The sequence below is a fragment of the Vidua macroura genome, chromosome 5 (assembly GCF_024509145.1).
Source record: "Vidua macroura isolate BioBank_ID:100142 chromosome 5, ASM2450914v1, whole genome shotgun sequence".
Lineage (NCBI taxonomy): Eukaryota > Metazoa > Chordata > Aves > Passeriformes > Viduidae > Vidua > Vidua macroura.
In genome coordinates this window covers 16,850,715-16,877,779 of record NC_071575.1, presented here as the reverse complement: position 1 = coordinate 16,877,779, position 27,065 = coordinate 16,850,715, and the positions used below count along the sequence as shown (strand labels likewise).

The window sequence follows — 27,065 nt, the reverse complement described above, 5'->3', positions numbered from 1 at the left end:
AAATAATTTTTCTATAAAAAAATTTCAGCCTGTGTATCTGACTGAGGTCTTTTATCCTCCATATAATACTACTTTAGATGTTCCCCAAAGACACCTTATTCATCAGCTTAGAATGTCATTTTCAGATCAAACTGTCATAGGCTTCTACTAAAGGAGAAGTGCTAGAAGTAGTAAATAACATTTTTACTGCATAACTGCACTGTTCTTGAACTATGGAAAAACCTTGTCCAGAAAGTATTTTCAGGAATAGTCCCAAGTGGAAAGAGACCAATGACCACTTGTTTAGAACCTTCTATACTCCATACCACTTCATGGAAGTATGAACAAGCAGAGCATAAATAAGGTTGTTACTCAGTTCAATATTTTGCTTTCACGATTAATGCTGTGCAAAAAGATAAGCAGGATGTGTCCTCTCAAAAGGAAGAACCTCAGAGCAGTAAACAAAACTGAAACCAACAAACAAAACCCACAAAAAACACAGACAATGATAAAAAAGGGAACTGCATTACAAGATATTGTTAAATATTTTGAGGCAGTATTGCAAAAAAAGTTATCAGAATTTGTATTAATTTTCAGTTACTACTTCGTTTCATGATCGTGTTAAGTTAGCTATTAAAATTCAATGAATTCTGGTCTGTCTTCTCATTATTTTTCCTCAAAATTGTGGTCAAGCAACCTGCTAAGTACAGGGTAGCATCACTCGCACCATTAACTCCCTCTGCTGGTAGGGACCTGGTCTGCCACTGTAAGAAGGTTCAGTACCCTCTCAGAGAAGAAATCCACACTTCTATTTTCACTCTAAAATCCATGATGATAAAGAGTTGCTAGACCAACCAGAACTAGTCCTTTGGTTGTTTAAACCACTTGTCCTGTGGTTATTTAAACCACAACCATACACTTTATATTAACTATGATCCCTACTACCTGGAAATTATCTCTCACTGCTACTTAATCCTCACAAAATTGGTGTGCCGAGTGCCTTAGCAGAAAGGAATGTCCTCGGTAACAAATATTGTTTACAAACAGAATTATAATATCCAGAAGCAAGATAAACATCAAAAGATGACTAATCACTAAGTAAACTAACTATATATTATTTACATTCAATTTTTTACTGATATTGTTTCATTTAGTTTTCTAACAATTCCCTCAGAGTTATCTGTGAACTCTTAAATACTGTTAACCATTTCCAAGACTATACAATTACTAAAACAATGTTTTGTGCATATGACAAGGTATTTCATAGAACAGTACCTGAAAAATACAGGTATCTTTCAGCTGATGAAATTTAACATAACTTGTCTGAATTTATAGAATCTCACCTCAAAGAGAAAGATGAGACACCTTCAGATAACTTTGCAGGATACTAAGAAAATTCTGAATTTTACACAACAGCTTCTGATATTAGAATTACAAATTATCACATCAAAATATACTGATACCATGTATTTTCCCCCCCTCTCAATAAAAACATGTAACACTAAATATTAAACCATACATGTCATATCCTATGCATGTTGCTAGGAAAAACTAAAAAAAGCACTCTGATAATTTAATCATGCAGCTTGAAAGCTCTGCAAAGTTTATTTAAGAAGAAACCCTTAGGTCAGTGTAATTAATCTGCAGTTAAGTGACAAATTTTAACCATTTGTAAGGTGGGAAAACACAGTATGGAACAAGTCCTAGAGTTTTAGGTTCTACAGAGTTTTAAGCTCTGTACAACTCTGTACAAGTTTTAAGCAACTGCAAAAGCAAGCAACACCCAGCCATGTAACCTGTGGATGTACCTGATGTGAAGAGGCTCTGTGGTTCTGGGGCTGTGGGCCAGTCACTCGAAGTCTGTGGAGAGCTGGGGAATGGAGGAAGCCCACTAGGGATGGGGTTAGGGTGCCGGAAGTTGTCAGAGAAAAGTGACTGTGATTCTGTTACAGCCCCTTCAAAAGGAGACCGTGCACTGTGATTAGATGAACTGATGGGTATAACTGGATTGGGTTTTGTTAAACCAGGTGGTGGTGAAGGTGTGTCACTGTTTGTTATCTACAAGCAACAGAGAAAGAGAAAAATTAGGACATGAGTTTATATATTAAATATTCTTCACTAACTCAGATGAAAAGTTTCCTCAAAGCTCCTGGCTACAATTTGTTTTGTTAATATATAGCTCAGCACAAGGTCAAACAAAAAAATCAACTTAGCAATAGCATTTTTCAACTGTTTAAAATTATCACAGAATCAACTAGAGTGGAAAAAGATCGTTGGAATCATTGAGTCCAACCTATGACTAAACACCACCTTGTCAACTAGACCATGGCACTAAGTGCCACATCCATCTTTTCTTAAACACCTCCAGAGACGGAGACTCCACCACCTCCTGGGAGAGCCCATTCCAATGCCCAGTTATGATACACTTCAGGAAATACTTGCTTCTCCAACTGCAAGTTGCACTGAGTCCTCAAACCCACTTGGTTACTTTCAGAGCACTTATCTTTTTGTCTTACCTGCTGAGAGCTGTCACCATTTCCTATACTGAGGGAATCTGAAGGTTTATCGATAGGGCTGCAAAAGTGGGAGGGAAAAAGACAGTAAGAGACTCAAGTATTTAACATGAAAAATCAACATTTGCTTTTGTAGTGGAAGAAGAGACTTAAAATTAAGACAAAAATTTAAAAGTAGGAATTAAGAAGGAAAAAAGTCCACTTATATTTTATGAGACTGCTTTTTTAATCATAAGCATTCCAATAATTTGTCATATGCTGTAATACTTCTTTTCATCACTCTCCATTCTGCTTGCTGACTGCCTTAAAGAACAAAGAAAAGTTCTGAACATGTTCATAGCAGCTCTATGCCATACAAAAACCTAGAACTCTATACTATGACAGTATTTTGTAATAGTCAGTTCCATCTACGATACTACTGTAAAGAAACTGGAAAAGATCTATTTTCCAAACATGCTAATTTTCAGTTTCCATACAAATCCTAAATAAATCTGGAGAGATAAAACATGAAATGAACAATTTAGTCTTGGTGGCAGGTTAAGCTTCCCACCAGCCTTTAAGACTGAGGTTTGAGATGACAGAAGGGGAACATAGCATAAAAAAACTGTCAAAAATAAGCATAATGTAAGATACAGCAGAAAACCACCTCAGAAAGCCATTCACTGCAAATTATGGTGACTTGGCTGAAATGGCACATCTCAGGATTCAAGATTCTTATGGGCATCAGTGAGTTGCCCCAATAATGCTAAATACCACACTAATGAAATGGTATTATTGAAGTTCATACTAAAATCTTTGCTTTGCAACTTCAAGGTACTCTCATTTTTATTTACCCATGAGAAAAGATGCACAAGCATCAGGCTGCACAGGCCAATACACAAATTCTACAAACAAGCATCAGAAGTACAAACATGAGTTTCAGTTGCACTAAGAGGCCACAACGTGATACAAGTTAAATTACAGTCATGATGTTGAAAAATATATGTAACAAATTCTTTTATCTGGGTGCAGACTTCAGATTCTAGATACACCTTGTATTCAAACAGCCCTTGTTGCTGCAAACTTTAATTACTGCATACAGCCATATAGTAAGGTCAACTACTCATTTCTTCCACTTGTAATTTTTCCCCTCACTCCAAAATGAGTAATTGAAACCCAGCCGAATTCTCCATTCTAAAAGAAACTGTGTAAGAGTATTCATCAATACCTTTTTTTGTGAAAAAAGTGCACTGATTGAGTCAGTATCTCAAACAGATAAATTAAGCTGAGATACTTATGACTATAAAAGAAAAATCACTGAGTTACTCCAGTGAAGATTTACAAATATTCTCTACTTAGTGATCCAACAGCATGAATAAAGCTCTTCCATTTGAAACACACTGCTTTTGGTTAGTAATTCCTAAATTCCTATAGCACAGAAGTCTGCTGTAGACTCTTCATTACACAATCAATTCTGACTGAAGAGCTGATATTCCAGTCAAATTCTTTTCCTACAGAGCTAACATTCACCATACTGCAGTTTTCAAAGCTATGAGTAAGACAACTTTTACTGACAATCTAAACAACAAAAATGTCTATTATACTTGAACCTGCCTAAGGAGCCTTTATTTGCAAGATAGACTTCCAGACCTCAGGAATGAATAAGGCTCATTATCTATTGACTACAATATTTTTATTTACATTAAACACATTCTTTTCAGGAAAAAAAATAACTGCATAACACTACTGAGATGCAATTCACAGGCTCTCTGATTGCTCCTCAGTTGGATTGCTATTTAGCCTAACAAGAAGGTACCACTTCCAGCACTCTCCATTTTAATGCATTGGTTCAATATTGATTTAAAATGAAGACTGGCTACCTAACCAGCAGCACCACTGCTTGAAATATTTGGGTTTACCTTGCTTTTTTCCCATCCAACCTCTGAATGAGCCTAATGTTTATTACCTAAAGGGGTCCATAAAAAACAAATATAGCATGACTATAGACTAAGATTGTAACTTCTAGTGATGCATAAGGTGGAAGAGTTCTACCAGTTCTACTCAAAAAGGGCATCAAAAAAGAAAAAAATGTTGGCTGGCAATAAGCAGATGAATTACTTCCTCTACACAAAGAAGCCTCAGTTCAACCTGCTGCCCTGTTGTCCCTCTGAGTGGTAATTGGGGAACTCTTTCCTCTGTGTTGTTTTTATGGAACACACCACTGGAAGGAAATGACAGATGTTTTAGCCCTAACATTTAACTTCCCTTTACTGAAGCTTTTCCAAGTAACAAGCCTCCTGATGTACTGCAAATAGCGTGCTACTTTTGTGGAAGCTTCTGTATAGAAAAAAAGGAAGGGCTCAGCTCTGACTGGGACTGTGCAGCTGTACAAGCTGTTGATCCCCTGGTTATTCTGTTCCCCTCAGCCATTACCTGTACTGTCACTTACTAACTTCATGTTAGGGTTCTCCTGCACAGTGTGCCAATCAGCCTTTTTAACACGGGCTACACTAAGCCCAGCTTTTTGTGACCTGATCAGGATTTGTATCCAGCTCTCCAACCAGAGAGACTGAAGAATCATTCCCTCCACACAAATCAGTGAGAGAGAAAGCAAGCTATCTGAAGTACAAAAGGCAGCACAATTACCCGAAATCTGAGTCTGCACCATCTGGAGTCATGTGTTCTGGGTCTGTGCCATTTTCTAATATAGGAGGCGTTTTCCTGTGTTCCATTGTTAAACCGTTGGCTGATTTACTTGAACTCTGTAATGATGGCCAGGCATCTTTGTTATTACTGTTGGGTCTGGAAAAAGGCAAGAGTAAAATAAAAAAAAAAAAATAGAAGAGTTCAAGTTATGAAGAAAGTGTTTTAAAAATTGTAAACACTGGGGAAATAAATCTTTGTGCCAGACAATCCATAAGAATAGATTTATCTGGATATTATTTTTCAGATTTTAAAAGGTGATGACATAAAAAAAAATAGTGGGATAGGTAGAGAGAAAACCAGAGGGAATTCTGTTTTCTTTCCTGAATATATAGCTGCTTTGCCAATCCTAAAGTCCAAACTTGCTGATTTGAGAGGAAAAAAATGTAAATAAAAATTAAAAATGCCATCAATAGTTCAAGTGTCCAGACCTATGCATACCTCATTTAGAATTACTTGCTTTAGCCCATAACTTTTAAGTTCTGTAGGTCATGAGCTAAGTCATTCTTTTTTTAATATATGTTTTATATTCCAGGTCCTATCAAGCCCGGCCACAACAGATGAAGTTTTATGTTTTACACCTACAGAGGAGTCCACAGCTTTACTAACAGACCATGAGACCAGCCAGCCAAACACAATGTTCAAGTTACTGCTCCCTTCATTTCTAGTCTAAAGCCATAATTACTTCCCTTTTATAAAGTAATATTAAATTTCATTTTTGAATACACATTAGAACTGAAAAAGTTCGAGTAGACTCAAAGCCCAAAGTAAATAGCTACATTCTGTACAAATTTAAGCAAAATGGAATCTAGTCTATAACCAAATGGATTCAAATACAGTGTTGTCTGTCAATCCTGCAATCTTATTATAAAATATCATCTTTTGTGTTCTCAAGTTCTTCTAGGTTACCTGTAGCTTTTCATTTGCTTCTATAAGGATCTGGTTTTAGTGTCCAAGTCCTGTCTTCATAAGAAAGCAGCTTTCATCAAAAAAAACATTAACATATATATCCTTCCAGATGCTCCCCTACATTAGTATATTCCTATTACATGGTCCAACATTTACATCTTTAGGTCAATTTACTAATTTCACAGTCAGAATCTGGAAATTTCAGTAACTGCTTATAACAAGACAAATGCTTCCTACTTCTATTCAGATAAAATTAGTAATAGTAGCTCCCCTCAATCTCAGTATTTTAAGATTTGCTATTCTGTATCCATCTTTTCTCAACTATGTATACAATATGTACATAGATGAGTACCTCGATCTGATCTACAAATCTCATCTTGGCTTTGGTCACATTTGGACTAAGTTAGAGCCAATGAGTTGATCAGATACAGAACATTAGGGAATGAACAGAAAGAGGCAGAATACCTGTCATTTAACAGTCTCATAGTACAAAAATTAACTGAAATCTAGATTATCAAAACTGTCAATCAATTTATTTTAAATATTCAAATTTATGTTCACTACAGTGCAAAGCTATCTCTATACTAAAACTTTAAAATGCCAGTTAAAAGTCAGCCTTGCATCCAAGGAAAAAGGGAAAGAGAAACAAATTGGTGTGTGTTTTGAGGTGGGAGGTTTTATGCGTGTGGGGGTTTTTTTTGTTTGTTTTAGTTAACTTCAGGCTGCATGTCTCTGAAGGGCTGTTCTCTAAAAGGTCAGCATGTGCTTAACAATTAGCTCTTCTTGTAGCATAAGAAAATATTCATTTCATTTCTTCAGAAAAATGTCATCAAGAAATTTAAAAAAAAGTTTGATCTATTTGAAATGTGGAATATATCTCAAATTTTAAGAGAACACAGTCACCATGACTATTAAGTAACATAGCAGGAGACAAGTACACAGAGTGGCCCTAGGGGATTTTAACAGTTGTCTTCAGCAGGAAGAAAAGGTCTGCAAGTAGGACCTTTCAAATTAAATCAATTGTAGAACAACACTTATGAGAGTTTAACAAACTCTTTTCTACTACTAGATATTTATAATTAAGTATCCACTACTTAGAACTCAACTTCTGTTCCATTCTGTTATGAAGCAGAAATTCTGCACCCCAGAAACACAAGAACAACTTCGGAGTTGTCAGAGGCTGTGACAAACTGCTAGAAATATGAATATCGTATCAACGAATCCTACGAGAACCCAATTGGGTAGAAACTGTGAAAGAACAATGTGCATTCATCAGTGCAAAAGCTACGACGAAACACGTCCAAATCCCAGCTGCAGGAAATTCACTTTGCAATCCTAAAGGTGGAACCTAGGCATTAGCAAAGAACAGAGTATGATTATGCTGTTCAACTGACAAGAGAAATTACTGCCAGAAATTACCACTTGCTGCCTTTAGAGTAACATGCCATTTTTTCCCTAAGTGCTAAATGTTAGCACCACAGACTGGCCAAGCTCCAACTCCTAATTGCTTCCTAAAGGCATAAAAGTTAGCTGCAGTTTCAGACAGGGCATTCTTCCCACAGTGGTATAATTTATTTTGCTGGGATCTAATCAGGTTTCAAATTAAAATTAGTTCAGATTTCAAACATAAAATAATCAATGTGAAAGTTCAAGAAGTGGTGTATTGCTTGCTGCACTTTACCTCTGAAGTCAATATTGAACCAGTGCCTGAGAAATAAGAAGCAGCTCTGTCCTTAAGAAAAAAGATCCCTCTGGAAGCCCTGACCACTTGCAGTCAAAGTGCAAATGAAACTGCCTCCAGAAATTAAAGAAAATAGTCCCAGTATACCAGCTGGAATACCAGCTCTCAGAATTGTATTCTGCTCATTCAAGACCCATTGATAGTATTTTAGATACAGTACCCACTGTCCTGCTTAGATGGCTGTGCAGTGATGCTGCCACTGGCAAACTATTGTCTGAAAAATTCAGTAGTGCATGAACTGGCACACAACACAAACCCTGAATACAAGGCCAAGTTTCATACCAAGTGCAATCTAACTTTCACATTCCGCTCTGCCCATATCCTTTATCAAACTCCTACAAAAAGGAGTGGAAAAAATTGTCAACAGTTTTTATTTCTTTATCTTACATATGACATTTGAGTGGACAATTTCCTCAGACTTTCATTTATCTTTGTGTGACTATAAACTCATATAGACAGAAATCTTTTCACAATTTACTGAACAAACTACATAAACAGAACATTATTTTAGCAAGCCATAATAACTTATATCTGCAGTTACAACATGGTAAAAAATATATGGGCTGCACTATAAATCATAATGTAAAAAACCACATTCAGGTTATAAGGTACCTCAGTTACAAAAACCCAGACTGCATTCATAATGACACCATACCAAGAAAGTAGACATCTGGTCTTTAACAAATACATTTGGTTTTGCAAATATGAAATACAAGGTCTTCTTTCAGAATACCTTCTTCTGAACTACTGATCCAAATGCAGAAACATGTTTCTTTCCTAAGACACACTCAGTTTTAGAACAAAGTAGTGCATGTGTCCTGGTTCTGGCCAGGACAGGGTTAATTTTTGCAGTAGCCAGGAAGGGGCATGGCTAGGACAATCAATTCCATACCCACCTTAACTAATTTTCTGGGGAAGGGCTCTCTGATGGGGCAGCATAGCCTAGCAGAGGAAGTGGTCAGTACTGCTGGGGGATTCTGTGGGGTCAGCAATCATTGGACTGTTTCTTGTACCCTCTGTCATTCGTATTGCTGCTGTTACTGTTTTCTTATCTCACTGCTGTTTCCAGTAAATTGTTCTGATCTTTACCTTCTGTGCCTCCAATTCTCCTCTCCTGCTTGGTACAGGGGAGGGCAAGGGGGAGGAATGTGGAGCGGCTTCAGAGGGAACACTCTAAATTGGAGAATATCACTCCTAAACAATATGTCTCTCCACAGAAAAACAAACCTATCAGATTTTATCATATAATAGCTACTAAAAACAGTAGGCAATTTGGGGGATCAAACAGGAATAAAAGTCTTCTTTGGAATAACCAGAAGGAATAACCAGGCAGTCCAGTATCAGTACTTACGCATCGTACCTCTGCAGTGCTGTCACTTTGTTCTTGTTCTTGTCAACTGTACCCGTAGATAATTGGAGAAAGTTGGGATTTAGTTTGTATAATTCTTGCAGTAGTTTCTGTTCATATTCCTGGTGCTTACCCGCCTAAGGAAAGAGAAACTCACAATGAATGCTGGCATAATATACATATATTTATAGTTATAATTTCTTTAATATATATATAATACACATGTCCCAAAGCTTAGTAGTTTAGCTTTTACAACTAATCAGCTCATTCCTGTCAAACTCAAAACAGTGCTGCTCACTCTCAGCACAGATGTGATCTCAACAGCTCTAAAGCTTGCCTAGAAATCACTTGGATGTACCTACCGATTTATAATTTTTGAGACTTCTAAAGCAGAAAAGCGCCTACAACCTTATTAGAAATTGCTCCTCAATTCTAATCAAGAGCTTCACAAATATACCATAGAAATCACAAACAGTGACATCTCCAAGACAGTCTGCATTTCGTATTTCAACCATTCTAAGCTTTTCGGAAGATGGAAGAACAAACAGTTCCTTTGAAACAAAAAGTTCTTCCAAAATGAAAGTAATTTTATATTGGCTTAATAAAACAGCTGAGGTGCATGACATGACAAGCAGCATATTCTAAGCAGTAACTGATAAATCATTCTTTTTAATAACTGAAATATTCTTTCAGCTAATTGAATCAATTGAGATCAATTTCTTGCTTTCAGAAATTTGTGGAGGTCCAATTCAACTCCAGAGTACTAGAATCTGGCAAGTGAAGGAAGAGAGTATTTTTCAGTTTAGCTTGCAGATAATATTCTGTGGCTTAATATAAAAAACAAAACCAGCAAGATCTACTCCTACCCCCAACACTTAAAATAACATCTGAAATTCAAGATGAGCATTCATGGTTTTTGTAGGTTGTTACAACACTCCAACCTAAGAATTACTACTTGCAAGTTAAGTATTGTTATAGTTGAATCAAGATACAAAATAGAACAGTGAATTTGAAGTTGTCAATAGCTTTTCTCTCTACTGTTTCCAGATACGAGAAGATGTCCTCTAGCAAAGGAAATAAGTGCCAAGATTTATGGTCAGGTCTTCTGAATCCTAAGTCTAAAACACCAAAGTTATTATCTATCACATCTTCAGTATTGATTTAGAAGCTCTCACACTACTTGTACATATAAAATTTAACTCTTCAACATTAATTAATTCCATACTATTTTGTTGGAACAAGAATGGAATTAATGCACAGGCAATGTGGACGTACCCCTAGAAAAATTTTACAACCTAAAAGAAAAATATAACTTTCTTTTTTTTTAATTAAACATGAATACACAAAATACAAAAAAATAGTACTGTTGATAAACTACATTCACTTATGGGTGCCTGTAGAAGGCCAAGTGCATATCTCAGTGGAATACTTCAGGTCGAACCCTATCAATGAGTCCATTCTTTTGCTACTTAATCCTCCAATTCTCTATTACCGATTGATCCTGAATGTGTCCTTATGTAGTCAACTTACACACCTCTCAAGAAGGATTGAAACATCTGGTGTATGCATCATCTTACCCACTTTGTCAGTGTCTACACTCAAGCTGCTACCTATAGTAGGAAAAATTGTGGTTCTACAGTATGGCTCACCTAAATGCAAACCTTGAGATATTCTGCACCCTGGAAATGCTTCTTTTACCATCTACTATGACTGCAGCAACTAGGCTGATGCACAGATTTGCACAATTAACAATTTGCCAATGTTAAGCAGCTGAGTAAGAAGAAACCTCTCTGGATCTCTCAAATTGCTTCAGTGACTAAAGACTGAATATCACAGCCAGGTACATCAGAGGTCAGTCTTAAGTTCATTTACTTGCCACACAAAAGCAAGAAAGAAACAAGATTAAAATCCTATATAGAAGCTTGCAGTAACTGTATTTTATTTATAACAGACAACCCAGAGGCCAAACTTTGCATTTCGAACCCACCTCAAATTCCCATCTTCACTTTCCTAGACTTCCTGGAGTTCTACCAATTCTTTTTAGTTTGCCACTATATTTAGAACTGTTAATAATTATTTAATCTAGCATACAAATTCATCCATTGACAATTTTTTTTTAAATACAAAGTGTGAAATAATGAACATTCAATCTCATTAAATGGACCTGGAAAGTCACTGACACACAAATGCAGGAAAGTTGGCACACCGAAAGAACAGTGTACTTAGCAGGTGTGTAATTGCCAATTACTTTTAAGAAAGCAATATGAAATTCAATAGAAGTTTAAGCAATACAACAAGGAACAAGGAAGGAAGACTCATGTAAGCCACCAAGATGATGTAAAATCCACTCAAGACCTCTGAAGAAACTCACACATGAAAATTAAATCCTGACCAAGATACATAGCCTATCAATTTTAACTAGCAGTTAGGCCAGAGGATTGACAGTTTGCCACTGACTTCTACAAGAAGGGCTATAGAAAAGATGCTGTGAACTACAGGCTGCTAAATAAACCTCCATCCTTCCAAAGATTACAAGGTAATAATAAAAACAATAACAGTAATTTTTAAAAATAGAAGTTGAGGGATAAACACAAGCCAGTGGGATTGACTCTGAGTAACTTTTGTAAAGGGAAACCCTGTTTCACTAACATGAATTCTTCATAGATTCAGTAAGCATAGAGAGGCTCCACAAAACTTTAAAAGAAGAAGTTTTTGATAAGGTTTCACACTAATTATTTATTAAACTGCCACAGAAGAGAGTGTGAATTGAAGATGGTTCAAAGTATAAGCCTTAGGATGCAGAAGCAAGCAATGAGGACTGATGACTGGCATCAGTTCTACGCAACCATCAGCATGCATGAGAAAGGACTTAAAAGCAAGTTCTTTGCTGACAGTATCAAGCCTTTTGGGTAATAAACTGCCCCACTGATAATGAGGAGCTCCAAAGGAATCCCAGAGAAATTGGCAAACAAGCAAATGGTGGCAAATAAGCTTCACCAAGGACACGTCAGATGACACAAGAAGGGCAAAGCAGTCTAGACCATAGTAACCCACTCCTGATCTGTGGACTGGCTGTTACAGCTCAGGAAAGAAGATGCTGAGGTTACTGCCAACAGACCTCTGAAACTGTTAGTCGATTATGCACTAGCCACAAAAGATGTGCTGGGCATCACTAAGAAGGCCACTTCAAATAAACTAAAACAAAATTATAAAGCATGTATCACACTACATATAACGGACTGAAAACTGATAAATTAAATTTGGCTTCCCACACATCATGCATCTGAACTCTCCATCTCAAGGAGGACACAGCTAGAAAACATAGAAAAGGGCAACAGACACTGCAGAAATGGAGCAACTGCTTTAAAAAGAATTTAAAAGACCAGAAACTATGATTTGGAGAGAAACCTGGGACAGACTAGATCAAGTTTTGCCATATCACAAAGGCAATGAGTAAAGTGAATAAGGAGTTTTGCTTTCAGCAAGCACTATGAAGCTAAGATTAAGGGACACTTGACAAAACTAACTAGTTCGCAGTTTAACACAGGCAAAAGAAAGCACTTTACAAAACAACTAATGAATTTCTGGGGCTTGCTGCTACAAAAGACTAAAGTATCGACAGGTTCAAAATGGATTAAATAAATTCATGGCTGACAGGTCTATAAAAAACTAAAGAGTCTAGATGGGAAGATACCCTCAAACATGTATATGTAACATATCTAGGTGGTGGGAGAAACACAGGAAAACATACAGGGAAGGCAGCCTGGTTTGTCCTTGAATTTCTCCTTCTATTGCAGTTATCTGCTGAAATCCTCATAAATAATTTGTGGAAAGTATTTAATATATATAGACATTCTTCTTTGTTCTCCAGCTTACATCAGCCTAACACATAAAAAAATTCTACTAGAACAAAATTTGCACTGGCACTAAGATTGGGGACCCTCTGCTTCATGGACCGACCACATGCAAAAATGACAGCATGGATGCAAGGTTGGCATACTTGAGTTTAACAGCTTTACCACACCTCATGTAGAAGGATGGAAACAGATCAAAAGACTTCAGAATGCACCACATTTGAGACAGCAGAGCTATCCATTTACTTGGTTCCCTACCCTAGACAATAAGCATTTTGATGTTGAGACACTAAAAAAAAACCCAGCATCGTTTTTTAGGTGCTATTATAGTAACCCTCAATGTTTTATTTGCAAATGGTTTCTAAACACTTCACAGTCTAGGAGGGTTACTGGGATTCAGACAGCATGGTCAGTCACAGCACAGGAGTCAATCCATGATAACTGTCCACTCACACCAATTTTACAATAAAACCCAGATCTGAACTAACTTCGTTCACAGAGATCTACCTTACTTTAGTATGAAAAAAGGGAAAGTAGTTAGCTCAGGTTATTTGGATTCCTGGCTAAGAGTTTATCTTCATCTTTTTGTCTCATGAACACTCACCGGACTTTTCAGACTTTAAAACAGCATGCAATGAAAAAAATTGAACTAACTGTTCTTTGCAATATCCAACTGGTTGATCACCTTTTGGATTTCAAAATTCATTACTGCCCTAACATTCAGCAAACACATTACACACATTAGACTAAATCATAGACAATAAGACATACGTGGCACATTTAATGTGTTTCCCATTCACTACACTTACCTGCATTTCTTCTTTTGTGAAACTGGCTGCTTCATCACCTAGCTCATGTAGATACATGCAGTCTGGTTTTGGACACTGCATATTTTTTAGAAAATAACTGCAATATTTTGTTGTACCTAATGATGCCTGAAGGAAAAAAAAATAAGTACTGGAGGTTAAAAATGCCTTTAATCATATAAGATGAAGTTATATCTAAAAAAATTACCTAAAGATTTGAAATTCCATCATAATGCATTTTTTATGCAAATACAATAAAAAGTCCATTTGTAAGAAATATATATATTCTTGAGGATTAGATAATTAGGATGCATTTTTATTTTCATCCAACCGAAATAAATGCTTAAGTAAGAGCCTCAGTAAATATTTGCATAATCATAAGGAGACATGTAGCAGGGTCAGGAAATGAATAGCAACTAGATTTTCTATAGCCACCAATTTGGCCAAATCAGCCTGAACACCTGTTTACACAGACACCAAAAGGAAAAAAAATTAATTTCCCAGGGAGCTTTTGAGAGGTGTGGTGTACAGACTACAGAAATGTTCTGTAAAAGCAAACAGTCAGTTTTCACACTGTATTATAATGCTATACAACAAAAAAGCCACTATGAGCACAGGGAGGAGGTACATATGCTTGTTTCAAACTTTGTTTTAAGAAGTTATCTGCTAACCCAACAAAACACTGCCTGTTGGATGCTCACTGAACTTCCATTTTGATATTAATACCCGGAAAAAAAGTCAAAAGCCAATGTACTGGACATTCTTGTTCAGCAATACAAGCATACCCATACAAACAAAATTGTATGCTAATCCCTGATATTAATGTTCCAGAATATATATGCAAGAAGATATAAATATTACCACCTTAAGTGTTCTGCCGTCTACCACCACATTATTGACACACTGTATGGCTCTGAGGGCATCTTCTGACCGGATGTAGGTTACATATGCGCTGGCACTGGGACCCTAGGAAGAAAACGCACACTATTTACTTGTTTTTCTTTCCCCAGACAGATCTGATCATTAAGTCACCTTTTTAGCCACTCACTTCATAAACTGGTATATTCAGGGCTTGATGTTTTTAACAAGAAACTGACAAAAAAGGTAGAAGTCATAAAAACTCATATGTGATGAATGAAGAGCAAAGAAAAGAGGAAATGTATCAGTATGTTGCATTAATGTTCTAAAAATACTTTAAAGACATTTTATCCCCAACATGCATATTAGTGACTAAATGCCATATTGCTGCTTCTTTAAAGTTTCTTGTCCTGTCTCCCAGATTTCAATCTTTCTATGTTGCATTTTGCATCCAACTTTGAGAGTCTGGCTCAAAACTGCCTCAGTAACTTAACAGTAATTTGATTGTTGCAAGGCCTTTTTTTAGTTTTTACACTCTTACCTATTGCTTAATCAGAAGTAGGGAGCCCTAGAATCACTCTGCACACATGTATTCTCTAAAGGAATTAAAATTTTAAAATTACAAAGGCCTCTGACTTACCTGTGAGCCTGCATATGATGTGCTGTTATTAATGACAACTTTATGTATTTTACCAAACTTCCCAAAATATTCTGGTCGTTTCAAAACCTACAAGAAAAGAAAGTTCAAGTGGTATACTTATAATTCATACAGAGGTGTACTTATTCTTCTGTGAAACTGTGCAGCTAAAACCTTTAACTAATAAAAAACAGGTCTCTCCTAAAAGAAGAGCACAAAGATTTAGATTTGTTTTCCCACATAAAAACACAGTTACTTGCAATACAAAGTATGTTATCACTGCAGAACTTTAAAGACAAATACCCCACATTTCTTGTTCTATTAAAAAAAAAATTCTTTCAGTACTCTGATTACCCAAATCCCATCCTGGCAAAATATATCCCATTCAGCATAAGAAGTTCCTGTATATACCTGTCTTATAATTTGATTTAAAAAATAAAAATCACATTCATTCTGTTTCCAAATAACCATACACCTTAAACTTGCATTCAGCTATGTTAATTACTAGGTACAAAATGCTGAATCCTGACTGCCATGCACCACACTCCAAAGAAAAAGGGAGTAAACCAATCAGCTCTAGATAATCTCTCAAGTTTTCCAAAGACCAGAGTAAAGGAAGACAACAGAAGAAAATTTCCAGGGACAAGAAAAAACATTCTAGAATCAGTATCATGCTGAAATGAATGAGTGATTATCACATCCGTAAAGGAAAAAAAACACTCATCTTGCCCTTCTTGGAATCAGTTAGTACTAACACATCGTTTAGGGACCCTGTGCAAAGCGAGAGCATCACCACCATATTAAGCAACTCTGCTGCATAACCATTACCTATGTGCCAATGAAACTGGCAACATATTTGACACATTTATACCACATGCCTTTTTTTCCCATTTCTGTGATGGAACAAGGTACAGAAGTATTCACTACTCACGCTGAAGCTAGACAAAATAAGGGCATTTCTAGTTCTAGATAATAACCTCAGATGTTATAAAGGAAGATTTCTTTCCTCTGCTCCATCTTCATATTACAGTTGTAGGTCAACTGTACTGAACTACCCCTCTTCCCCCCTTCCCAAGCGAGCCTCAATGCCTTCAAGAACTAACAGCATCACAATTAGAATATCCCAAAGAACAACAGGGCATGTTGTATAGATAACCAGTCATTCACTGGTCTCTTCTGACTGCTCTTCATTTGGTCTACACTCTCTTGAAACATACTATACCCACCCTGAAGGCATCATTCCAGAGAGAATGACAATCCTAAAGAAACTTCCCTTTTACCTAAACATGTTACAGATTATACTCCTTGTACAGTATGACAGCATAGCCTTCACAATTCTCCTAAGAGCATGTCAATAGAAAAGGATCCACCTGTACTCCATTATGATCCACAGACCTATTTCCAGAAACAGAACATAGCAGCCAAGCTCCCATTCCAAATAATCTCAATTTATGAAGGAGTTTTGTGACTGCTTAAGTGGAAAACTTGAATATATTGGATACTTTTTTTAGCTCATCTCTCTTAGGCTAGGTTTCTTGAAGATCAAGTCACCTTGTACTATATGCAGCATTAAGTACACACTATTTTCTGGTATGTCATTGAGAATACTGCTACCAATACACCCAAGTACAGCACATCCCCAACCCCCAAATAAATCCATACCTAGTTACTTCAAGTATTCAGTGTAAAATTATCTGAGGTGAAAAAAAAGAGAAAGAATTCAACTGTATTTACTACTATTTCTCTTGATTACAAATCCTCCATCTGGTCAAAGAAATTAAATTTCAATAATAAATTCATACTGCATTTTTCAATTATAAATAGCCCCAAGCCATTGCTGACAGTTGCTTGCAAATACTTGCTGCTATATTTCAGTACTTACTGAAGTGTTATACACCAGATCAGTTTTAACTTGATCTTTTCCCTTCTTATCCTTCCTTTTTTTCTCCTTCACTAAAAACAGCTTTTTAAACTTGTTCTTTACCGGTCTACCAAAATACAGACTGAGATGTCAGAAACAGCCCCTTCTGTTTGAGACTTCTCCAGATAATTTAGTCTGACACAGTGAATTTAATCTGGCACTGTAATTTTGAAGACATGTATGTTATCCTGTAGTACATTTCCTCCATATTCTAATTCAAGATACTTTTATGCATTAGCACTTACTCCATTGGCCACCTGCAGCTATGACTGATGATGGAAGTAAATAAAGTCTTTTAAATATAAACAGTTTTCTCAAATGTAAACCTTATTTTTGATGATGCAGAGTAGTAGGCGAACTTTTTCTGGGGTCTTCCGCTTATTAACTTTTTCCTAAGGACATAATCCTTATGGCTCTTGGGAGTATATACTTCCAAGTGTTGACTTTTTTCTTCTGTCCCTACAGGTTTGTGTGATACTGTATATCAGTTCTTTGTAATCCAACCAAGCTCTCATTTTAGAATTGGTGATTCACGACATAGCTGTATAGTGCCAGCAGATCCAACCTAGGAAAATGAGTACCTGAAATGTCCTTATGCTTATTTTTAGCTTAAAACCAAGCTCCCATTATTAAACAAAGAACAACTTCCCCCACCTCCGCCCCCCCCAAAAAAACTAAATCACAGAGCAACTGTTTTACTCTCTAAAACAGAGACACTTATTGAGGTTATTATGGAGCAGGAAGCGAAGTTCCCTTAAGAAGTGGGGGTCTAATAGCAGCAAACCTTCTCAACACGTATCCTTCAGGGAAACACAAGGGTTTTCCAATGTTTCACGGCAGCAAGTTAAGAGCAAGATCTGAAAGTGTGAACTGCTCACCTCTGGATCTGCTAGGCGCTGAGACAGCCCTACCACGAAGACAAGGTTCTTCTGTACAACCCGTACACTGGCCAAATGTTTGCGATTCTCTGATATCTTCTGTTTCCTCTCATTTTGTTTCTGTTTCTTTTCATTTTTTATCCTCTGCAGCTCTTCCTGGGAGAGTGGTTTGTACACTGCTGGATCTTCTGGATATGGCTAAACATAAACAGCATTAAAACAAATCCATATAAGAAACAACACCTTTGAAAACCATTAATCACTGTTTTAATGCAAAAATTTATTTATTATACTGATCTGACTATTATGGCCACCCTCATTATAGAGGCATACTCAGTCCTGTGGGAAAGGTAAACTTTTTGTAAATTTTCACAGAATTCTTCCATTTATAGACATAATATTGATTTGGGTATCAACCACATTCTAACCCAGCTACCTAGTCAATTTGGTAACATTACCAAGCAACTACAACATGACAGCCAACACATCCTGCTATAATTTCACTAACAAGAGCTTAGTGTAAGCAGGATGAAAGCATGCACTTTATTTCTGATACAGATCTGGGTACTTAAATGTACTCAAGACATTCAAGTATATTTAAGTATTTCTGAGGCAAGAAATTAAAATACAAATGTAGTTTCAGTGGTCCACTAAGTTCAAGACAGTAACATCATCATACTACTGAATGCTTACATGGTTAATTTGTAGTGAAGAGAGATTTCAACACAATTAATGACAGTATTCTTGCCATGCTTAAGTACCAGTTTGAAATTTGGTCTCTCCCTCCCTACAGGTAACTCCCCAAACACAGATATAACACTGTATATTTTAATCTCAAAAGTATACAAGAGAAGTACAAGTATCCTCAGAGTTACCTAGAAAGACTGCTCTATTCATGCTATAAAGGCACTATTTTAGCTGGGTCTTGCAGACTACAGTGCACTGTCCTCTGCCCCAGATTATTCCTCAAAGCAGTCCCACATTCCTTACCTGTCCCAGTTTTTTCAGACTGAGAAGTCAGGTTTCACATTGTACACAGAAAGCAATGCTAAGCACAAAAACAAGTACATAAAATATATCTCAAACAAAAAGAAGAGTTTCTAAACATCAAGAAGTAAAAAATGAGAAGAATACGGGAGATGTGAATTAAGACAAAGACTTAAGACAAAGAAACTAAGCTCAAGCTCACCAGCAGTATGTTGAACTAAGGTCTTTGCTTGTACTACCATAACCAAAGGTTTCAGTGTGCAAGTCCAACAGAAATGAATTTAACTTTTTCCTGACTGTCCTGTGTTAATGACAGGAGTACAAAACTAGTTGTCATACTAAATAACCTGAGAAAAATCTACAGCTGAAAATGTTTAGGTTAAAAGCATATCTTCCTCATAGTTGCATGACATTACTCAAAGAGCCACCAAGTGCTCAGACCTGAAAGTCTTCTGAGTACATCCCCAAACAAATCAAGATCCATTTTTCAGTTTAAAGTTCAGCATTGCTATGCTACACATGAGATATGTTCTGCAAATACGCTACAGTTGACTTGAGCAGATGGCATCTCACAGTCAAACATCAAGTCCTCTGGAACATGTTTTAGTATCACAAAGAAATTTAAATGTGTAAGATACTTTCGCAGTAGTTGAAGATGTCCTTAACATGAAAACACAATAAGGACTCAAGTTATACTTGAAGAACAGTCAAAACCATAACATTTCTCAAAAAGATATTCAGTATTACTCCGCTTTGTTACTCAGTTAACTCGTGTAAACACTGAACACGTTACATAGATTTCAGAATGCACTTGATGAACACCAACAACCAACTAGTAAGGTCACTTGAGATTTGCTATAGCCAATTATTATCTTGTGTTTTAACACATCTACATATGAGGACTTCTGAGATGCAGAATAATTTTACACTTAATGAGCTTCTCAAAATCTGTATTAGTCAATCATGTAAACTAAAGAATAAAAATGTTGGATTTTTATAGGAAAGAAAGACGAATCAGGGCAAAGAGTGAGTTATCTCACTTATCAGTGAGTTCAGGTAGGAATGGGAAGAAAAGTGCACCAGTATAACAGATATAGTTCCAAAAATATGGCTTGCCCTACATCAAGTGATGTCCTGTCCACAATCCATTATTTCAAAGATTAATTCCTACTCCACATCCCATACTGTGCAAGGCAAAACTTGCAAGTGTGCCGCTCTCTGGTACTGTGCAAGAAATGCATTAAAAGTTTTCAGCAGATTCAGTAAAGCTCCTGAAGGTCCAAGGAAACTACAGCAAACAGTGCCAAAATTAATCAGCTTCTTTCCTGCCAAGTATAGCCACATTCAGAGCATATTCTCAAGCGAGTAGCAAGTCAGACAGGATATTTCTTCTCTGTACAGCTATTTGCTGCTGGAGGTCCTGATGAACATCAATCAGGAAATATCCTGGGTAGCTCAAGCATAACCCCGAACAGAATATTTGTATGTCCAAACAGTAGTTTGTATTTCTACAGGAAAGCATAAAAACTCCTAGTAGGAACTCAACTAGGCAGCAGCTTCAGAATCAGGGAAAGAGAAATGTCTCCATCTCAGTAGAAAGCTTGAGGCTAGCCAAACAGGAACTTCAGTCATTAAGTAGCAGCAGTAATTGGTGTGCCATCATGGATAACCACACTTGTTTGAGCAACAGAATCTTCCAAAGTTCTCATGTATTAAATACATGTTTTGCATGTGTATCACTCATATGACATGCTTATAATGCTCCCAAGGAATAGAAAAAGTGTGATATACTGACTTGTTGGACCTGTAAATGAATCTGCACTCTTGAATCCCAAGAATAACCCAAACACAACTGAGGGGTAGATGATTTTCCTAAGCTATGTATCACATGTGGCATAACAACAAATTAGGAGATATTGCACATTTAAAGAGGGTGGAAGGTAAATAAGCACAGTATCAACATTTCAGAAACCAATTCTAAAAAATAGTATTAGAAACCATTTTCCTTTCAAATAAAGGACAAAATCAGTTTACAGATAGGGAAATAAATTAATTCCTCTTCAGTCATTGCTTCCCGCAGTGCTGAAGTTCACAAACTTGGATGATGGTTCAACTACAAACAGGTATGTGCACTGCAGACTGCTGGAAGAAATCTCTGTAAGCCAAGCAAAGTGGATTGACAGCTGGTGTACTTCACAGCACCATTTGGTATGTTGTTTATGCTGTCTAACCCTACAAATCAGAAGCAGAGAGGACTATACATACCAGAAGGTCTCAGGTCTTTCAACAACTAAAGTGGAAATGCTACTGACATGCCCACATCTTTTTTTAAAACAATATACTTTCTTTACATACTGTCTCTGCCTTAGCTGATAAAGGATTTGAGATGCAAACAAAGTAGCTATCTCTAGTGGTTATCAGCATTGATGTATTTTCAGATGGAAGATATTAGGAGATATCAACATCACTGATTCACTAAGTTTAGCTGACACCTTTCGCTTAAGTTATACCAATGCTTTTCAGAAAAAAACATTGATGTTCCCCAAACAAGCATTCCATCATGGAATATGACCAAATTTTCTTTACACTAAATGCATGGTAGTCCCTACAAGAACATCCCCAAAAGTTTGAATTTCTCTCTTGAAGTCTTTATCTAATCAGAGATGGCCCTTGATGAATTCTCCGTATTCCTGACTAATTTTGTCTTGTTGTTTCAGTTTTGTTTCCTTTCACACTTTTTTTCCCCATTTCCCAATTGTTGAAAGCTGAGCTGTGATTTATCAAGCACTTTGCTTTTGTCATTCCCAGGTAGGTCACATTCCTTCCACAGAATGGATGCACCAACATTTCTCACTTGTTGTCTTGCTACCAAGTACGTCCTGAAACAAGAAATACAAAGGAAGTCAATAAGGTTTATGCACAGTATACACCATTATACTTACATTTTTTAAAAAAGCTATTTCCTATCCATTTCAAAATACCAGTTGTTACACCAAACTACTCAGTTGTGGGATTAAAAGCATAGGAGGAAACACTGATATTTGGAGACTGTGCATTAAGACTAAGTGTTCCTTTTACACAGAAGTAGTAGGAGAAACATGGACAAAGCATGTTAATTTCTTGATCATACATCTAGCAGTATGCTATTTCCCTCCATCTCTAACAGAAAGTGCTAGACCTCTCATAGGAGAAATAAAGGTTGCTCAGTCAAGGAACTGGACAAAAAGCCAAAGCCACACCACAGGAACAGCTGTGTATCAAAGTGATATTATTTGGTGGAAGAGCAAAGTACTTAAACATGAATAAGCTAGGCATTTTTGTTGCTGGATTTAAAAAGTGCAGGAACTGACACTAAGGACTGAGAGTGGCATGCTCTAAGCAATTGAGATGGTATATATTATTCACAGGGCAAACCGGGCCTAGACTGCTGAATTGTACAGAAAGGATAATAGAAGTATCATCACTGCAAAGACAAAAATCACTGGCATTACAATCAGAACCAGCAAGTCTGCTGACCTGCAAACCACCTTTTGGCTACAGAAATCTCTTCTGAAGACAGCACACTTTTATTCTAACTTGTCCAGTTAGCAGCTATTTCACTCACAGATAAAATAATTAACTGGAAAAAACAGGAAGCCTTCCTTAGTATCTTACAACTGGCTACACCTACAATTCTGAAGGGCATCAGGAACCCAAAGCCAGACAGTTCCATTTCTTTTAAGTAGGTATTTTTGGAGTTAATGAATTAAATAGAAACAATTTCTATTTCTCTAGAAACAAGACTATTTTCTGAGTCTATTTCAGAAGATTCGAACAAAGCTTAGAAAGTTTTTAACATGTTAATACTAAGACGTACCAGTTTCCAACCAGCATTTAATTCACACTAGCATCTTGTTAAAGTAAATGTTTGTGTACTACTATTATTCACAGGAGGAAACTTAAGGCAGACTAAATCAATTGACTGCAACCACATGAACATATTCTGCATGTGCAGATATTAAGCTATATAACAATTCAAACATGTAGAAGTACTCTCTCCTGGGCAGAAGAAACCACAAGCTAACATCTTTTCAGTTAGAAGTGCATTAAAGCTTAGGAAGATAATGGTATATATGCAATGCACAGTTCATATCTAATGGCATAGGTGCCACTACAGCACTTAGCCAAGCTATTTTATTACAGACTTCTCCAAAATCTCCCCCAAACACTTCCACCTAAACCCCTGGACAGGTAACTTGTTCGCTGCTCCTCTCCATGGATTAGTGCTCCAATTATGGGTAAATCACACTGCATTCAATAACATTGGCATAAATAGTAAATAAATAGTAAATTTCTATTATGTAATTGTAAATAACATACTCATCCTTATTTTAATATATGTTTATCTACAGTCCATTTCACAATAAGTATCCTGCACTGGTATACTCATCCTAACAATATGGCATATCTGTTGAAACCATTGTACTTACTATAAACTTTCCTACTAAAATTTTGTTGCTTTGCCATGTTCTGTGCTTCAGCATTTTAAGTGGCCACAATCAATGTACACCGCAGTAGTTACAAATAGAAAAAATGCTCAGATCTTTCCCCAGAAGCCTTACTACGTACAGACAGGGACTACTTAGACACACTGAACACAAATACACATACCTGGTTCCTTCTGTCCAGCACACTTCAAAAGATGCCTTCTTCACTTATTTAATGCTAAACTCTGTAGCTCAAGAGGATTTATTCCCAAGATCCTGGTGTGGTCTCTGCATCACAATGTCTTTGTCTATGCCACAAAAGAAACGTCCTCCTCAGCCAGCCTTCTTCATGCCAACCTCTTATAATCCAGCAATACAGCTCCAAATCCACTCAAGAATATCTTGCAGTCCGTGAATGAAGAATCAATATAATCCTCATCTGTTATGAAAGATGTCTCCTTTCTCTCCAGGAGTGGCCAGTATGTTTCACTCCAATCGTAGCACTTACTCGAGGTTTCCTCATGCAACAGTTTTTCCGAGCAAACTGTATCCAAAATATTTGCACATCCAACAATAGGGCAGAGTATTCCACGTTTAAGAGTTCAGCATATTTCAAAGAATTTAGACACCCAAAACCAGTGAATAGCACACTGCTCCCGTGATTCTTCAAATATATTTCACAAACTTTGAATAACAAACAGGTAAATATAGTGTAAAAAATCCAGGAAAACAAAGCAACTTAGACAAGGAAATCCCAGAAATCTCATGTTGTATCAGAAGAGTAGAAATTTTCTTGTGCTATTTCTTGTACTTGGGACATTACTATACAGCATGTGTCATCTACAGCAGGTATCCCAAGTGAAGAATTATTTGGCTGATGACATGTGGATCTTCCTTGCAGAATACAGGGCTCAAATATTGCAGCAAACTTAGAGAACTTTTAAACAAACTTGTTGCTGTGGGAAAGCCTTCAGGCTTGCAGAGGCATCCAAACACAGGTGAATAGTAGCAGCTCTAGTGTAGCCAAAGCCCAAAAGAGCAGCAAGAAAATATGACTGGAAGTGCTTATAAAATACTGTGGCAGTGAATAAAGATAGTGAGACCAAGATTACTTGGGGTCTGAAAACAAAGCTGTAACATGAGACAGGAAGACAAGAGAGGCATCAACTAGGGACAGGATCATTATTAAATAGGAGAACAAGAAGACATAAGTAGCTGCAACTACAAGAAGAGAAAGGCCAGGCAAGAAAGTTACAAGGGAACATCAAGGGAAGTCATTAAAGACAAGAAGATACTGAAAAGGAATTTTATTAAACACTGAAGATAAGAAAATAATGAGTTTAAACAAAACACTAGAAGGAGAAATAAAGTAATTCAAAGGAAATAACAGGCAACTTGGTGAAGCTGAGGTTTACAGCTGTGGCCAACCAAATCCGCAAGACATCAAGACAGGGAGGTATCAAGTACTACCTTCAAGCATTTGGCAACAAGATCAGAACACTAGACAAACAGTCTAGATTTTAAAATGGTTCAAAATTTAACACCACTGGATATCTTTCTGAAGGTTTTTATATATTTAGTATCCACTAAAATATGGATTAAAAGCCCCAGTGCCACAAACAAAACAAACAGGTGCTTTATAAACTTGCCCCTCAGTCAGCTCTGTCAGTTTATCTGACCCTTAGCTCCCAGCAAACCCCTGATGCTGGAATCCTCACTATTCTTCCTGAAAAAGACTTGTTAATGCATGAGCACCCCAATTCAAAGGATTTTTATTTTTGACAGTTCTCTCAGCATCAGCATGCCTTGGTTCTGATCCACAGCTTCCCCTATCACTCCAGTTCTGAATTTAATAAACCAAGACCAGCTGTTTCGTAACAGCTTCAATACACATGCAGACAGAATCTGAAGGATCCAACACCTCACCCTTGATCTAGGCCATGACTAGATGATTGCTTCCCTCAAGGAAAAGGATGTCTTTGGTACCAACACAATACAAAAACCTTGTGAAATATGCAAGACAATTCGCTGTTCCAGGGATTTACCTTTCTGCAAGCAGGACAAAGTCCATTCTCATCAGTGCGAATACGATGCCAACAGAAACGACAGATTTGGTACCCACAGGTGCAAGGGAAGAAATTGATGTCATCAATTTCTAGAGGCTCCATGCAAAGAGGGCATTCCACAGGGTCTTCCTTAGCGTCAGGGCTGCGAGACATCTTTATATGTTCGCAGAGCAGCAAAAGTTTATAATAACTTAATAGACCAAGAAGGTCAGCACTTGAAGGTCTGCAAGAGAAATAAAAAGAAAAAATATTATTAAAATTGTTGACAACTTTTCTTTTGTATCTTTTAGCATTTCAGTTTTTCTTCATCACTTTTCTTCTCCCCACACAAGTTACCTACTAAAACACAAGTTTCTGCCAAATCAACTCGGATTGTTTTTTCCTACTTATGAGCCTCACAAATAATATGAAAGATGGTACTGGTGATGCACCTTCCCCACCTGGACAGACAAGCACTCTGGCAGTTCGCTAACCTGTTTGGGTTTCAAAATGTAGATTGCAAAGAAATCAGCATACGCCATACATTGTTGTATGCTATGTATGTTAACCTCCTTTAACTACTGCTTTCTTGAAGTCCTTTACAAATCCAAAGTCAAATCCTTGAATGCGGGACAATGTTTACAATCAATTTATTCCTTTGCTCAGAGACTTGGAACAACGAGATTTGCAGTAATATCTAGGTCATCCATTCAGACTTTTGAGTAGGTTACAGAATTAACAAACAAAAACAAGGAAAGCTCCTTACTCAGGATGATTTGTTTCTTTTGTCTATCTCATTGTTTTGGTCCAGAGACTGATCTGAGATCATCTTCAGGACTACTTCATTAGCCATGATTTTTCAGGTACACATCTTTCTACATGTGTCAAACTTCCATCCAAGTCAGTTATCCTTTTCATCAGCACACAATTCACACCAAAACCAAAATACACGCAATGGTTGAAAAAATTCAAGTTGTAATTTGGAGTGCAGCCACAAGAAGGTATTTCTGAACCAGAATTTTGAAGAAGGACAATATTCAAGTCACTATTTTCTTAATTTCCTGAATTCAGCCATTTGAGTATGCTTCTATTCTCCGTGTAAGGATGCAGCACAGGAAATTTACTTTCAGACTCAAAACAAGACACTTGGAGTCACCACTGAGAAAATTAATTTGAGTGTTTTCTTCTTATTTCTTTGAAGTGCCACTCTGGATATATGAAATTGTATCCAATCTCAAGCTGTCTCCATCTGCTGCATGAGATATGCATGTAGATGGGCAAGAGTAGAATTTTTAGGTGGACCTTTGGAAGAAAAATAAAAGGAAAAAATGAACAAAAAGTTAAAACCCATTGAAAAATACTGAAAAGACGTGACCAGAATTGAGAGCTGCATGGTCATACTAGCTCTAATGAACTATACCACTTCTTTAGAAATTAGTGA

At 36.8% G+C, this 27,065-nt stretch overlaps 1 protein-coding gene across 5 annotated transcripts in view; it reads right to left on the bottom strand.

The window, feature by feature from the left end:
- The window catches only part of CNOT4 (CCR4-NOT transcription complex subunit 4), a 75,213-nt gene that overhangs the window by 17,640 nt on the left and 30,508 nt on the right, over window positions 1–27,065 (bottom strand). For 2 of the 5 annotated variants that reach the window (XM_053977735.1, XM_053977734.1), the window contains exons 2-10: window positions 25,625–25,868; window positions 18,127–18,324; window positions 15,331–15,417; window positions 14,697–14,798; window positions 13,836–13,961; window positions 9,176–9,309; window positions 5,118–5,273; window positions 2,496–2,553; window positions 1,788–2,037 (exon numbers count right to left, since the gene is read on the bottom strand). In XM_053977735.1, coding sequence (XP_053833710.1) covers window positions 1,788–2,037; window positions 2,496–2,553; window positions 5,118–5,273; window positions 9,176–9,309; window positions 13,836–13,961; window positions 14,697–14,798; window positions 15,331–15,417; window positions 18,127–18,324; window positions 25,625–25,798 — 1,285 coding nt within the window. In that variant the 5' untranslated portion in view covers window positions 25,799–25,868. The remainder of the gene's footprint in view (window positions 1–1,787; window positions 2,038–2,495; window positions 2,554–5,117; window positions 5,274–9,175; window positions 9,310–13,835; window positions 13,962–14,696; window positions 14,799–15,330; window positions 15,418–18,126; window positions 18,325–25,624; window positions 25,869–27,065) is intronic. The other 3 variants (XM_053977733.1, XM_053977736.1, XM_053977732.1) reach the window with 2 other exon arrangements.